Raw genomic sequence first — 16,437 nt, forward strand, 5'->3', positions numbered from 1 at the left:
ATGTACTTGTACTCAAGTAATTAGACAAAGAGCTGCTTTGCGTATTCATTGAGAATATTGTCTTGCATGACACATAGAACATCAATTACATATGCGAATGTATGTACAATATTTTGAAATGTTCGTGTATCTGGAGCTAATTTTGTTTGGTTACCACTCGGTGGCCAGTCATGCTTTCTTCGCCGGAAATGTCACACAGGAAGTAATTACACTAATAAGAACTTTAGCTTGTTATCTTCAGTGGGTTTCAGCTCCTCCTGATAATTGGGTCCCCTTGCTTCTACAAATACCTCCTGAGGCATGTCACGCAATCACTTGATGTAAGCTCGAAACAAATCTCTTCATACGTGCCAATTCTCATAGCAATTTCATGAGGGGGGGATTCTTAAATGTTGTAGTTTGTTTACATATATGGAATAGCCTAATTTTCACTACGTTTCGCTACCTACATGACAAATGGAATTGTTAAGGTGCTCAGTATTAGAAAAGGTTTGATTAAGTTCTTTGTTTTAATTATCTTTGGGAAGAGGTACAGAAGGAAGCAACAGGAGGCTTACATAATACACTACAAGCTCGAATGATAACAGTCTAAGAGTGCACGAAGTAAGAACCAATGTTTAGTGTATTGAAAATGCACGAAAGCAGTGTTTAATGTGTTGAAAGTACGTGAAAACAGTGTTTAGTGTTTTCAAAGTGTGTAATAACAGTGTTTAGTTTTTAAAAGTACAGGAAGTAAGAGAACTACTTAATGTCTGAGAGTGTGTGTGAAATAACGAACGGTGCGCTTCGTGCGTGTGAGTACACTGATAATATTTGGAAAACAAGGCCAGTGTTTTACTATGAAATATGAAATACAAGAAGTAATGAACTGTATGAGACGATCATGGTTTGTTCAAGTAATGCACCCACCAGACACAAGGAAAATTAGGAGATAATTTTAATCAGAAAAGATAATATTTTTATGTAACCAGCTGGGTTCCTCTTTTTAAGTACTGACACCTTATTCTATTGTTGATACCGGTAATCCACCGGGGGGGCAGTGCAAATTAAACAACCTTCTATCAGCTTACAGTTCTTTTACTGCTGAGCTGTTACTCTGTTCCCGCTGTTGAGCAGTAGTTGTTAGTTGTTGTAGAATTCTCCTGTTTTTCTATCCCCCTGGAACAGGACAGTGATGACATTTCCTACACTAAAATGATCGATACATATTCCTTATGTATATTCATTAAGGTAATAGAGGATATATATATATAACTTAAAGCACGCACGTGCGAAGAACTGAGTTCGATCTTGTTAACACTATAAATGTTATTTATACATTTCTGTCACGAACAGCATGACGTTCTTTTACATTTACTTATAAAACAAAAGTGAGTCTTCTTCCAGACAAAACATTAAAATTAAGTATGTCCTGGTAATTTCTAGCAGAAGTTGTAAAAATGATACAAATTATAACATTGTATCTTGTATTCGTTCTTATATTTCCGTTTTTCATTTCTGGTTTATATCAAGTAAAGAAGAAACGAGGCCAATTGTCATTTAAATGTGTCGTATTTTTAAGATACCAAACGGAAAATGCTCACATGTGAATTTTATCCATAACGTCCGGAAATGTGGTTTTGAATTTCATTTAGATACCGTTAGTTTTAATTTGTCTATTTGAACCTCATCTCTCTTTGCTTAAACAATATGATTCTAATCGTCGTAATTCCTTTTAATTCAAGCGTAACTTAACACACCTATCTTGTCTTGGAGGTTCTTACTCATGTTAGTATTAAATTTTATTCACCAAAACACATTTATACTGTCACTATCTTTCACTGTATTAATAACCTGTGATAAAAAATAAAACGTTGTAAAGATAGCTATTTTATAATGATGTATTTTATAAGTAGCAGTTCAACTGTTTATGAACTTTTAAAGCAACTAGAGTTATTGAGCAAGAAGTGAGGTTTTTTGCAAACCATATACACTATTGACATAGTAAACATGGTTATATTACGATGTTTCTCTATATTTGGGGGACTCTAGGTCATTTAGTTGCATTATGTGGCGGACGCTAAGTCTATTAATCACGTTATGGGTTGAACTCTACGTCAGTTAGTCATATTATGTGGTGGATCTAAGTCAATAAGTTACTTCATGTGATAGACCCTAAGCAATTTAGTTACTTTATATGGTGTACCTTAAGTCACAAAGTCACTTCATGTGGTAGACCCTAAGTCAGTCACTTCATTGGTGGATCCTAAGTCAGTTACTTCATGTGGTGAACCTTAAGTCAGTCACTTCATATGGTGGATCTTAAGTCAGTCACTTCATCTGGTGGGCTATAAGTCATCAAGTCACTGAAGGTAATTTTTTTTAAATTTCTAGGACTTTTTCAAGAATATGTTTAATACAACAGGCCACAAAGTCGTCTGTATTTCGTGCCGTGAATGTTGTAGGCACTTGATAAGTGGATAACATTTATTTTCACACTGATGGTTTATAATTACGTTTATCTAAGCAAATGGATATTTAATTAAACAAATGAAAACACAACTTAGCACAGAATGGAGAAAAACAAACAAACAAACAAAACAAATAAGACTTACCTGTGTTACCTTTGTTTGGAAATTGTAGAAATTATGTCGTCATACAATGGTCACAATATAATAGACGCACCCTTCATTAGAGCAATTTTTACAATACTTTGCGTTGTTCTGAAGATCAAAACTTTTGACTTCTATTTTAAAACACCATAGTTCGCTTGCGTTCGAAACATAGTAATCATTTTAATAGCCTGTTTTTCTCAATACGGTTTTTATCAGAAAAAAAAACAATAACAGCACAACTCTGAAAACAAATATAAATACAGTGTAATAAATAAATTTACATAATAACAGGAATTTTGAAAGAGGTTTGGAAAAGTATAAAGCTTTTGAGAATAATAATTTATTCACTGGTTCTGTAGTAGTGTTATTTCGTTTTACACTTTGCAGTCTTTAGCGAAGAAGAATTTAAAATACACATGTCCAATGAACTAGTTTCTTAACTGTTGATAAATGGAAGCAATCATGTAAAAGTAACAATTTCAAATAATGGATTCTGTAATAAGTAATTCAGAGTGTTACCTTTCTTTTGTTGGACGGTTTTGAAGTTGTATTAAACCAGTATATATAATGCGTAAATGTTTTCCTTCCACAGCCAAATTCATAATAGCCAAGCATCAGGTACCTGTTATAGATGGATGACTACTGTCATCCAGCTCATGCTTTTTGTTTTTCACCCTTTTCCTTTTTTCCTTTTTATTCAGTGTTCGTCTTTTATATTGTGCTCGAACCGTGAAGCAGAATGGCTTCAAATTTGCTTTAAAGCAGAATTTTGATGAGCTGTAATAAAAGAATAGATATCGGTTTTAACCAGATGTGGCAGAGGTTGAAGCCACTTCAACAGTGATTATATGTACTGTTTCAAAACAAGTATTTGGATGTTAGTTCTAACCACATGTGGCAGATATCAAGGGCACTTCAATATTAATTATACATACGTTTTCAGAATAAAAAATCGGACTTTTCGTACTATTGTCAGAGATTAATTTTAAAAATTATTACAATTTATTCGCACAATATCACATCAAGACCATCTTCAGTTCTGAATTTAAAATAAAATAGTTGACTCATATTTTCATAAAGTCTGAACTTTATCTCTTTGATTGAAATAACAATAATAGTATATGCGATTCGACATGTTTTCTTCGAGATTTTGCTATCAAAAAGCTCTTGATTAAAAACAATATATGTCATAGGTAATTACTTTGACGTCCTCAAACGTTCACTTCATGGGGTTTAATAATGGAATAGTTTCTTCCTCCCTTTCCATTCTCCTTCCATTGCTCTGTGAAAATATTATCATGCTCAAATCTGGTTAGGGTGGTGTGTGTGTGTGTGTGTGTGTGTTAGATCTCAGCTCAGATAGCCCATATTCAATTTCGCGTTTTAATATTATCCAAACACTAATATAGTGTTCATATGCTTCTGCAGTGTAACTTGTGAAGGTTCTTTGTGATATCACTTCATATTCTTAAAACCGTTGTAATGAGTTAAATTCAAAGTGAGTAAGCGCCTTTTCATAACAACTAGCTCACTATTCAAGGAAATTGCCTTTAAGAATAAAATTATTCCCTTATGTTAAAGCCAATCGCATGAGGGAAAAAAAGTATATTATTACACATTGTTGTCATAAAGACCGTTTGGGAATATATTTGAATATTTTCCTTATCCATAGCACTTTTGTTTTCTTCAGTGGTATTGGAGAGGCTTATAAAATATCTGCAGAAATGAAAAAAAAATCCAGAAAAAATCTTCAGATTTGTTTAGAAAATAGTATAGAACATCCATTAAAAACAAAATTTAAAGAATTAAAAAATAAAGCAGAGTGAATCACAACAATTATTAGAAACCAGTAAAATATCATTGACTCAGTAAAGATAAACCAATGTGATTCCTTATGATTTTAAAAATCATTGAACTATTAACACGTGAAAGATAAATTACGAGAACTCTTGGTAATTTTATAAATCGGTGAAACAATGAAATATAAACCAGTGTTACACTTAATAATTCTGTAAATTATTGAACTATTAGCCCGTGAAAGATAAACTACCGAATCTCTTGATAATTCTATAAATCGGTGAAACAATGAAAGAAACCAATGTAACTCATTACAATTCTATATAGCCAGGCGGTTAGGGCACTCGACTCGCAATTTCAGGGTTGCTGGTTCGAAACCCCTTCACACCAAACATGCTTGCGCTTTCAGCCGTATGGGCATTATAATGACGGTCAATCCCACTATTCGTTGGTTAAAGAGTAGCCCGAACGTTGGCGGTGGGTGGTGTTAACTCACTGCCTTCCTTTTAGTCTTACGCTGCTAAATTGAGAACGACTATCAGAGATAGCCCTCGCGAAATTCAAAAACAAAATAAAAATCTTAAATTTTGACAATTATATTATGTGGTTGTTTATTTACACAAGTAATTATTCTTACATTTTTGTATTATGTAGTTGTTTATTTACACAGGTAATTATTCTTACATTTTTGTATTATGAGGTTGTTTATTTACACAAGTAATTATCCTTACATTTTTGTATTATGTGGTTGTTTAATTATACAAGTAATTATTCTCACATTTTTTGTATTATGTGGTTGTTTACTTATACAAGTAATTATTCTCACATTTTTGTATTATGTGGTTGTTTATTTATACAAGTAATTATTCTCACATTTTTGTATTATGTAGTTGTTTATTTATACAAGTAATTATTCTTACATTTTTGTATTATGTGGTTGTTTATTTACACAAGTAATTATTCTTACATTTTTGTATTATGTGGTTGTTTATTTACACAAGTAATTATTCTCAAATTTTTGTATTATGTGGTTGTTTTATTTATACAAGTAATTATTCTTACATTTTTGTATTATGTGGTTGTTTATTTACACAAGTAATTATTCATACATTTTTTGTATTATGTGGTTGTTTATTTACACAAGTAATTATTCTTACATTTTTGTATTATGAGGTTGTTTATTTACACAGGTGATTATTCTTACATTTTTGTATTATGAGGTTGTTTATTTACACAAGTAATTATTCTTACATTTTTGTATTATGTAGTTGTTTATTTATACAAGTAATTATTCTTACATTTTCGTATTATGTGGTTGTTTATTTATACATTCTTACATTTTCATACTATTTTGAGCGCTTATTTAGACAAGCAAATATTATTGCGTTTTTTCGATATGTTATAGTCACTTATAAAACTAAGTATAGCTCTCGTGTATCTTTATGCGAAATCGAAAAAGAAAATTCTTTATATCAATGAAACATTAACTCCTGAAAGATAAACTACCATATCTCTTGATAATTCTATAAACCGGCAAAACAATTGAAGATAGACTGATGCAATCCATTTTAATCATATAAATCATTAAAGCATTCACTCGTGAAAGACAAACCACTGTGCTTTTCGAAAATTGCTGGAAACTGTTAAAATATCTTGATAATGACGAATAAACCGAAGAGTCTTTTAATAACTGTTTGAAGCCGTTAAACACTAATAGAATGAAAGATAACCCTAGGTATCTTTCGTAATTCGAAAACATATTGACTCGCAATAGGTAACAAACGTTAAATCGATGATTGAATTATTAGCCAAGTCAGATGAATCTTCACAAATTCTAGAAACCAGTAAACGTCTTCGCAAGTAAAGGATTAATCCTACTAATACTTAATAATACAATAAAGTACTCATCGAATGAGAGGTAAGCCAGAGCGGCTGCTGACACTCACAAGAAGCTGATAAAATAACAGATAAAAGAAGAAAACCACAATGGAAGTTTCAAACTTTCAAAGTACGAAATAATACACGAACAAATGAACAACCTGTATAGTAAAGGTCAAATCATTTGAATAACAAACCACAGCGAACTATTTCCACTGGTATAAACCAGTCAAATATCAGAACATGTGAAAGATAGACTACAGTTGTTCTTGATAGGTTCGACAATCATGTTAACAGTATTAAATATACAGCGCACTGTCTATCACTGTCGGCAAGTATACAAACAGTAAAGATAAAACTGAGCAACTATTAACAACAAAACGTGTGAATAATACAAAGATAAAACACATTGAATTTTATCACACTTATATACCTGTAAGTCACTTGACAGCTACTGTCTCAGTTGGTTAAAAAAGCCCACAGTGATTAAGGGACAGTTGTTAAAAACGAGTGAAACACTTAACTCTTATATCATAATATAATGTAATTTCCCAGTTGATGCTTCTTACTAACAAATGAGGAAAAAAACAATATCTCTGACAGTACCTAGAAAGTTCAAAACGCATTAAAAGCCTACTGACCACTGTGATTCTTGACAAATGGTAGAAACTTGTAAACGGTTAGGAGCTAGAATAAATTAAAAGGATAAACCTCGGTAACGGTTTGTGAAATAAGACGTTTTTTAAAAAAAAACTAATTCTTTTTTTTAAACTTTGTTTTATGTTAAGTTCAAATTATTACACAAAGGACTATTAGTGTTGTGCCCACCACAGATATTAAATACCAGTTTTAGCGCTATAACCTGATGGCTCGTCAGCTAGAAATATGTAAAAAAAAGTAATTGGTACTTGATTATTAGCCCTTATTTATGTACTGCATGAATTGAAAATAAGAACAACGAAAGTTGCATATTTCAGTTAATTTCTTAATAACTTACAGAACATGAAGGTTTCTGCCCTATTCCCCGTTGCTTGGTGATGAGTTTTTAAGCGTACAGAGTTAAAATTTGTGACTCGATCCCTGCGGTGGCCGGAAACAGTCAAACAAGTATGACGTAATTAAAGGGAAAAAATCTATATACCTGTTGATTGACTCTGCTTATCGACTTCTACATAAAAGTTCGCCAAAAATTGCAGTTATTCCTTCTGTTTTTTGTGTGTGTGTTTTCTTATAGCACAGCCACATCGGGAATCGAACTTCTGATTTTGCGTTGTAAATCCGAAGACATACCGCTGTACTAGCGGGGAGCCTTCTGTTTTGCTCTGCTTGAAGTACATTGTACGCATAAATGAAGTTCAGAGTTTTATGTAGAGTTCAGAGTTTCAGGGAGTCATTTGGAGTAAATAACGGTTTTTGTTTATCCACGGATAAGCACGATCGACCTCAGATTAAAAAGGGTACCCGACAGTGTTTTTTCAATTATAAGAAACGAACCAATTAAGATGAAAAAGACACGATTTGATATTTATCGAAATAAGTTAATAAAATAAGTTAGATTCTTATCAATTTTATCAGTAAAAAAATAAAAATCTGTGATAAAAATAATGGACATCATCATACTCAAAAATAAGAAACCGAAACTAAAGAAAGGAAAGAAGGAGAAACGATTGGATAGCTAAGTAACTTAAAAAGCAAAGGAGAAATGATTGGATAGCTAAGAAACTTTAAAAGCTGGAAAGTTATATACATGTGTCAATCGTGATGAAAGAGTTGTTGTTCAGTGTATCGATCAATGCCATCATCATCACCCCCACCCATCCACCCCCACACATGGAGATGTTATCCAACAGACAGCAATTGTTTCGGTGACTGATTTAAAATTGTACTACCGTTACCGCATACATTTGTCCCTGTGTGTTTATGTTGAACTTGGATTATACGATACCTTGTAAATCTGTTAAAATACATACTAGTCTTTGTGCGTCGTGACTTTTCAGGATTAATCTCAAATGTAATTGAAACCATCCATTAACGTCCCGCTGAATAAACCCCTTGATAATATAGTTGCTAATGTGCTACTAGAAAATCGGGTTTAATCCTGAGAAATTAGCGAGTGTTAGGGCTGTAACGGTAAGCTAGTAGATACCCGTTAGTTCTTAATAGATGAAAATCTGTCATAGTCTTCATAACGAATAATTGCAATCACGGATATATATTAATACATTCTCGTATGCATAAGACGACACGATTTCCTGTTCTGAATAATAAATCTACCTACTGGGCGTATACCAACTAGTGCGTTGTTCCCATATGTATCATCTAACGTAACTTAAACTGTGAGAAAAGTGAATTTGATTTTTACAGAATTCATTATTTAAATTCTGTAAAGTTACTCCAGACAAAAAAAAAAAAAAAAAGAAGACGGAACTATGCATAAATGAATGAAATTATATAGGTTGAAATCTTACATGAAATGACAAAAAAAAATTAAGGAGTCGTAATATATTTTGTGCCTTTTGTGGCCCCAGATAACAGTTAACTTATATATTTTGTGTAGCTAAATTTTGCCTCATTAATGCTGAGAGAAAGGAGGATATTTTTAGTACGGTACATTGCTTATGACAACCAGAAATCCAGTTTCTACTGTTAAAGAACATTGTGATTCCATGTAGAAGAATGGTTCTTGCTGTGTTCTTGTCAGTTTCTCCATTATAAGTATTTATGGAGTCGTAATTTTGCGGTATAATCGTACACTTTCACTCAAGTGTACATGGGTCTCATTAGATAACACTCTGCAAGATTAAGTACACAGTGATTTCCTTTGTTTTGGTAGTTTTGCTCGTTTTACTGAGATTTCTAATGAATATTACGCGAAAAGCAAAGGCAAACTGAGTCGCTTATACGGAATTAGCGTCTGGTAAGAGAAGCCTGATACATTATATGCTTATACAGTTCCAGATGAAAATCCGATTGCCTTCCAAGATCCTTAGATAGTGTAATTAACTGCCTAACGGCTTGTTCAATCTACACATTCACTCATGTTAATTATCAGCCTAACATAATTAACGCTTAACGCTACACGTGTCCATTAAAACAAAAAGAAAAACACGAAACTTTCTTAGCCAATCAGACCCTGCAAAGTAAAGAGTAAAATAGTCACCGGTATTATTGAGGCGATGCTGAAAGACGATGTAGAATAGGATGGTGTCGTGTAAACGGACAAAGTGTATTTATTTGCACAAAACTTTCAGAATGTTTTCCGTGTTTATAGTTTGCCACTGGTACGTCGGTAAGTCTACGGATTTACAACGCTAAAATCAGCGGTTCGATTCTCCTCTGTAGACTCAGCAGTTAGGCCGATGTAGTTTTACTATAAGAAAAACACACACACCCGTGTGTATATGAAAATAATCTCGATTCTCTATTCTCGTGAATTGCGCACAAATAAATTCTTACAAAGAAATTCCTTAATACATTGCAATAGAAACTAAGGAAATGTAATCCGACACGTGATCATACAGGTTGATTTAATGCTTTCTTTGGTTCATTTTCTTTCAAACTTTTCTTTGTGAAGCCGGCACCAGTTAATTGTTTGACTGCTTTTCCACGGCTTAATCGAGAGAAAAGCTTAATGTCAAAGAATAAAGATAATAAAACATTTCAGCTTTTGAATGTGCTAGGAATTAGTGCTCTTTCCTTTTGTTTTGATCCGTTGGAAACTTTTTTCATTATATGTAATTATTGTGATCAGTTCTAGAATCGTTCGCATTGTAGCTTGGACACATTCATTTCATCACGTTTGACACATCTGAAGATGCAGTTTAAATTCACAGTTGTATCACGATTTAAAAGATAACTGGTTTCCGCAACGATTAAAAGAAAAACTGACTTCCAGTCTACTTGCTGGAAGTTAAGAATTTGTTTTTTGTTTTCATTTTTAATTTCGTCAATGCTTGCAACCAAAGAAAAGAATTTCATTCGTGTGCAATACAGTAAACTACAATGAAGCAGGAAGTTTGCTTCAGTTACAGTATAACTCACATGCAAGACTCAAAAGATAATTCTTCGTCAAGCACACTTTCTGCTTCATTATTATCAAATGGGTCTTAATTGGCCATTGTTTCGAGCAAACTGAGAATCTGCTTTAATGTCATCGCAGTCCAGGCGTTACAGATGGGTACTGTGTCTCTCGACTGAGCAGGGAAAATGTTGCTGATGAATATTCATTAATTTCTTTTATATCATATACAGCCATAACCTTCTAAGGTGCTTTCGTCAATTCTGCCAGTCTCTAGAAGGGTAATTAATTCCGAGCTGAGAGATGGTTGCTTGTTTCAATTATCTGGCGAATGTCTGTCTGGTTCTGCGGCTTGAGAGGCGTCATCCAGAGGAAGAAAAGACATAAAACAGTATCTTTTTTGTTGTTCTTGTTCTGTTATCATTGTATTCACAGAGGGTCTTGGCCGACTGAGTGATTTTTAAACCCAGATTTTATTTTAACGCGTGCGTCGTTTCAAAGTGCGGAGAGTTAAAGTAGAATTATGGATCAGTGGATGAGCATGTCCAAGTCAGAGTGCTCTTTACGTATAATATTTCGCTACATTATTGCAGTGATAAACACGAGAAGGGGAAAAAATGAAAATAACCACAAGTAAAATTATATTGCGAATAGCTTGGATAGATGAAACGTTTTGAGTTGTTTTTATCTTTGCCAAGTGTACTAATTTGACTTTCAGTATTCAACATGTACATTAAAAATAGATAGACAGTGTCTGTTTACATCCTCTTATCCTCTTCTAACTAGTTTCTATGTACCTGTGAGGATTCTTAATAAAGTATTTTTTTCATTTTTTTTTTATACAGTAGAAAAACAGAAGTCTTACTCAGCCAGTTCAATCCAGTGAATACACTTCCACGACAGAAAGCCAATTAAAATAGAAATTATCTCATTACTTCTAGCAATACTCGCCGAATAGGTCTGTGATTTATTAATGAGGACTAGTGACATGTCGGTAAAAGACACGTTCAGGTAGTATAGTGAAGAGTGAATTTAAATATACGTTTATAATATAATCGCCCAGACCCTGTACATTAATTCCATAGAGGGTTGACTGTCTGGAAATTTCTCCTGTTTTGTGACATGTGCGTTTTCATAACACTTAACTGTTGTCTCTAATGAAGCTCAGAAGTACACAAGCGTGTTTCGGCGCGCACGCGGTTCATTTAGTCTTGACAGAATTTATTATATTAAAAAAAACCTAGTTAATCTGTGGGCTGGGAGCTTATAAAGTAAATCAGGACTGGATCAATATAAGCTTGTCTTGTTTATGGTTGTTCAGTGAAATGTTTAACTGTAAATACCGACACACAAAATAACGTTTCTTTGTCTAATCCATATTACACTGACTGGCACAATAATGGGAAGATAAGCGAATTAAGTTCATTAAGTTTAACGTGTTTTTAGTTTAGAACAAACTTGCACTTGTTAACCTCTGTAGGGCAGATTGCAGTAGTTTATTATGTTCAACATTTATTTACCAGTATCAGAAACAGATGAAATTGAGAATGATTCTTTCAAGTGAAGAGTAGGTAAAAGTTATTTTACATATACATTCTGTAGAAACGTGTTATCAGCTCTTGGGTAGAATAAGCTTTTAAATTCAAAGAAAATTTAATGGATTTTTATCAGTCTTAGTTTGAAGAAAATATGTTACATATAAACAATACATGTTGAAAATGGACCGAATATTAAAGTCGCAAGAAATAATTAGTATAGAATTTTCAAAAGCTGTGAAACAAAGAATGGTCGAGGGTCGCGGGTTTGAATCCCGTCACACCACACATGCTCGCCCTTTCAGCCATGGGGGCATTATAATGTTACAGTCAATCCCACTATTCGTTTGTAAAAAAAAGTATCCTAAGAGTTAGCGGCGGGTGGTGATGGCTAACTGCCTTCCTTCTAGTCTTATACTGCAAAATTAGGGACGGCTAACGTAGATAGCCCTCGTGTAGCTTTGCGCGAAATTCTAAACAAACAAACCAAACAAAGAAACCGTCTGGTAGCATTAATTCAACGAAAAATTGTAACATGTCGCTTTAAATCCTATTACTTACAAAGCTCTGCAAAACTGAAGTTTCAATATTGATCTCAAGGTGGTTAGAGCGCTCGACTTACAGTCAGAGAGTCACGGGTTCGAATCTCTGCCACACCAAAAATGTTCACTCTTTCAACCGTGGGAGCGTTATTTGACGACGTACGCTCCCACTTTTCATTGGTAAAAAAGTAACCCAAGAGTTGGCGGTGGATGGCGATGACTAGGTGCCTTCCCTCTAGTCTTTCACTGCTAAATTAGGGGCGGCTAGCGCAGATAGCCCTCATGTAGCTTTGCTCGAAATTAGAAAATACAAAACAAAGAGTAATATGCAAATCCTTTTTGTTTTTGTTTTCTTGCGTCGTTCATTGAGTGTAGTAATTAAACCTAAAAAAGAATAAAAGTATTAACCGAAGTACACTTTATTTGTTTACTAGAGAGCAGTATTGGCAGAAAAAGAGGCAACTACACTTAAGAGCCACCTACAGGCAGCTAGACAATCGCTGCACTTTGCTGATACTTTATACCACGATTCTGACATGGACAAAAATGATTATACGCCTTTAGAACTCGAACTTGCCGCTAAAGACAAAGATGTGAGTATGGTGGCTCCCTCTAAAGGTTATTAAGTGAAAAACGACAAGAAACACATTTGGTATATTATTATGAGAGCATGAAGAAAAAATTTAGTAATAAGTTTGATATAATTCAGCTAAAGAAAAGTGACAGCATATATAGACTTTTTTAAACAATCTTTTTCACAGTTTGCCACAGCAAAAGCTTCAACTGTATTTCCGTATTGATGTTTTCTGTTAATTCGCTTTATATAATATCATGCTATATACTTTTTATCCAAATTTTCATGATCTAAAGTTGATAAATAACTCAATTTTAGAAAACTTTGTAACTGAACAGCAACAGAGATGATCACTACTTGATAAAGTGTATTAATTATTGTTTTTACGTTGTAAGTCTATAGAAGTGATGTGTATCATATTAAACAGTGTTTCAACGCTTTTGTCTTCTGCTTAAGATTTCTCAACTTGTAGAAGATGTTCAGAAACTGCAGTCAACCATCAACAAGCTGAAAGAAACAAGTGCCTATCAAGTAAGTAGTATTGAGCTTTTGGCTACTTTGGTTATTTATACATGTAATTATTCTTAAGTTTTCATACTGTTTGAGTGATTATTTAGACGGCCTGGCATGGCCTAGCGCGTTAAGGCGTGCGCTTCGTAATCTGAGGGTCGCGGGTTCGCGCCCGAGTCGCGCCAAAACATGCTCGCCTTCCCAGCCGTGGGGGCATTATAATGTGACGGTCAATCCCACTATTCGTTGGTAAAAGAGTAGCCCAAGAGTTGGCGGTGGGTGGTGATGACTATCTGCTGCCTTCCCTCTAGTCTTACACTGCTAAATTAGGGACGGCTAGCACAGATAGCCCTCGAGTAGCTTTGTGCGAAATTCCAAAACAATTATTTAGACAAGCAACTATTCTTACACTTTTTTCAATATGGATTGGTTATTTATAAAACTAAGTATTCTTACGTCTTTGCATAGTATTATTGGTTATTAACATGTAGCTCTGAAAACTGAAAAATATTTTAAAGTTTTGAGGTAACTCAGAATTTAAGATGTGTTTCAAAAACAAGCTTGCAGAGACTAGATGATTAATGTGCTACTGATAAAGGTGAGGTAACATTATGATGCTTAACTCTTTGATGTTAATTCTCAAAATATTATATTTTTCTTGATAATATATTTTAGGCTGTATTTTCGTTATAACTTGTAGTTATCAATGTTTTATTTGTAATGAATTATTATTTTAATAGGTATATATATATATATCGTAGGATGATTTTAAATGTTATATTTGCAATAAGCTATTGTTTAAAATTGTAATGTACAATACTTTAATGTGTGAAATTGTGCATTACGAAAATGAAAATTTTCTGAAATGTTTATTTGTTATTAAAAAACAACAACCTTATATATATTGCCATCCGTGGTGTCTGTCTCCTGTTTAAAAAGCTACACGTTCAGCCAAAACTCAATATTCACTTTTGAAATTACGGGATAACAGGCTTGAATATTTTTGATAACGTTTTGAATTCACAGACAGGAAATTTTACTTTAAACTGTTAGTTAATTAATCACAGTTTCATTAACATTTTGGAATGTGAGGTAACATAAAGAATAAAAAATGTAGATTCATTATCTGTCATTGTTGAATGGATATTAGCATGACTGAAATAATCAACAATTGTTTTTCGTTATGGTATCTGAGTGAAGACAAGAATGCAATACAAGTAACCTATTTCAAGTCCGTAAAATAAATTGATAGATTAACTTAAACCTTTTTTCGTCACTGGGGACGGATACTTTACTTGTAATCTATATAAGTTTTTAGAAGGCTGCTAAAGACTGTTTTTGATGTTTTTCGATATTTAAATACTCAGATTTAATACTTGTAATTAAATGATGCATAAGCTCCAATTAACAATCACTTTTCAGTTTGTAGTAACAAAATGAAGCCTTACGCAACAATGTATGCAGTTCACTATATGTTTTAACTATTGTTTGAATATTTCAGATTGCTCAACTCGAAGAAGTTTTAGCAGACAAGAACAAAGCCATCCAACTATTAGAAGACAAACTCACTAAACAACATGACTATGAAGAAATGAAGAAGGAATTAAAGTATGAAACCATGGAGCTGTTGATAATTTTTGGCTTTGATTTTCTTTTAATTTTAAGCAATAGTTAGTTTCAGTTCTTTTCACCGTTACTGCTTTAATATTTTTCTGCACACATAATTCTATTATAAATTTATATTGATTCTGCTTAGAAGTTCTATTTACCAAAAACTACTAAGCTTTTATGATAATTCCTTACCTACATGGAAATGATAAAAACAACCTTAAACTGAGTTATTTTTGAGTTTCCAAGTTTAAATCATAATGTATGTTACATGTTAGTGTGATTTGGAACTGTTTTGTTTTTCATGTTAAATACCTCTCTTTCATGTTTCTTTGTAACAAATAATTTATCAGACTTTCACTCAGTGCCAGAATAAGAAAATAAGAACATATTGTGGTGAAGATCTGGTCAAATTTATTCAGGAAATCACTTAAAAAACATGACCTTCCATTAATTAACCTTAACCAATAAGTCATTAATGATGAAACTGTATAATTGGGTTGTGACACAATGATTGTAAAGTAATACTATTAACAGTGTCCTGAAGTCAAGTGAACTTCCTAACAATGCTTGTCCAGAGAATGACACCAGTGCAAAGGAGAATAATGTGATACTCAAACCATTAGATGACCTATTGATAGAGAAGGATAAAGCATTACAATCAGAAAATGAGATAGATAACACAGCTCACATTGATTCAACAGGTAAACTATCAACATGGCTTTGATTCACTACTCTTTTTACAAACTATGCTTTTAGTTATTGTGTTTGCCTTTGATAATGAATATACTAAGACTTATGAACAGGGAAGTTATCATTAACTAACTGTTACATTGTATCTTTATCCAGTTGTTTAGTTGTCACAAAGTCTCAACCAAATGAATGATGACTTTGGTGGAGTGGTATGAGTTGTGTTAAGATCTTGATTTAGGAGCTGAGGAGCTAGATTCAAATCCATGAGAAACCACAAATATCCCATCCTTTTAGCTATGGATGCTTTGTAAAAGGATAGTCAATCACTTAATGTGAGTGGTTTGGTGCTCTGGACTTCTTGATATCCACCTGGCCAGTAATTCAAAATCAGGGACAAAAAAAGATAGTAGCTTCATTATAAATACAAATACTTTAATTCAGGCCACAAAATATGAAATTTTCAAAGAAATCATGCATAATATGTTCTGTCTTAATTTGAATTGTACATTCCAAATTGACTTTTCAAATGTGTTAAAAATATTCTTTATGTAAAACTTTTAACTTTACATTATAAATTAGATTATAAGAAAAAAAAATTACTCCAACATCAAAATGTAGCAAATTTGAAAATAAAATTGAAAAAGACCAACATTCTAGTAACTTATAAGTTGTTTTGAATAAAAAAAAT

The 16,437-nt window shown here is 33.0% G+C and overlaps 1 protein-coding gene across 15 annotated transcripts in view; it reads left to right on the plus strand.

Moving 5' to 3' along the window:
- Nucleotides 1-16,437, plus strand: part of LOC143239480 (homeobox protein cut-like) — a 383,408-nt gene that overhangs the window by 350,200 nt on the left and 16,771 nt on the right. For all 15 annotated transcript variants that reach the window (XM_076480566.1, XM_076480567.1, XM_076480568.1 and 12 more), the window contains 4 exons: nucleotides 12,799-12,957; nucleotides 13,395-13,469; nucleotides 14,950-15,056; nucleotides 15,594-15,760. In XM_076480566.1, coding sequence (XP_076336681.1) covers nucleotides 12,799-12,957; nucleotides 13,395-13,469; nucleotides 14,950-15,056; nucleotides 15,594-15,760 — 508 coding nt within the window. The remainder of the gene's footprint in view (nucleotides 1-12,798; nucleotides 12,958-13,394; nucleotides 13,470-14,949; nucleotides 15,057-15,593; nucleotides 15,761-16,437) is intronic.

The sequence above is a fragment of the Tachypleus tridentatus genome, chromosome 13 (assembly GCF_004210375.1).
Source record: "Tachypleus tridentatus isolate NWPU-2018 chromosome 13, ASM421037v1, whole genome shotgun sequence".
In the NCBI taxonomy this organism is placed as follows: domain Eukaryota; kingdom Metazoa; phylum Arthropoda; class Merostomata; order Xiphosura; family Limulidae; genus Tachypleus; species Tachypleus tridentatus.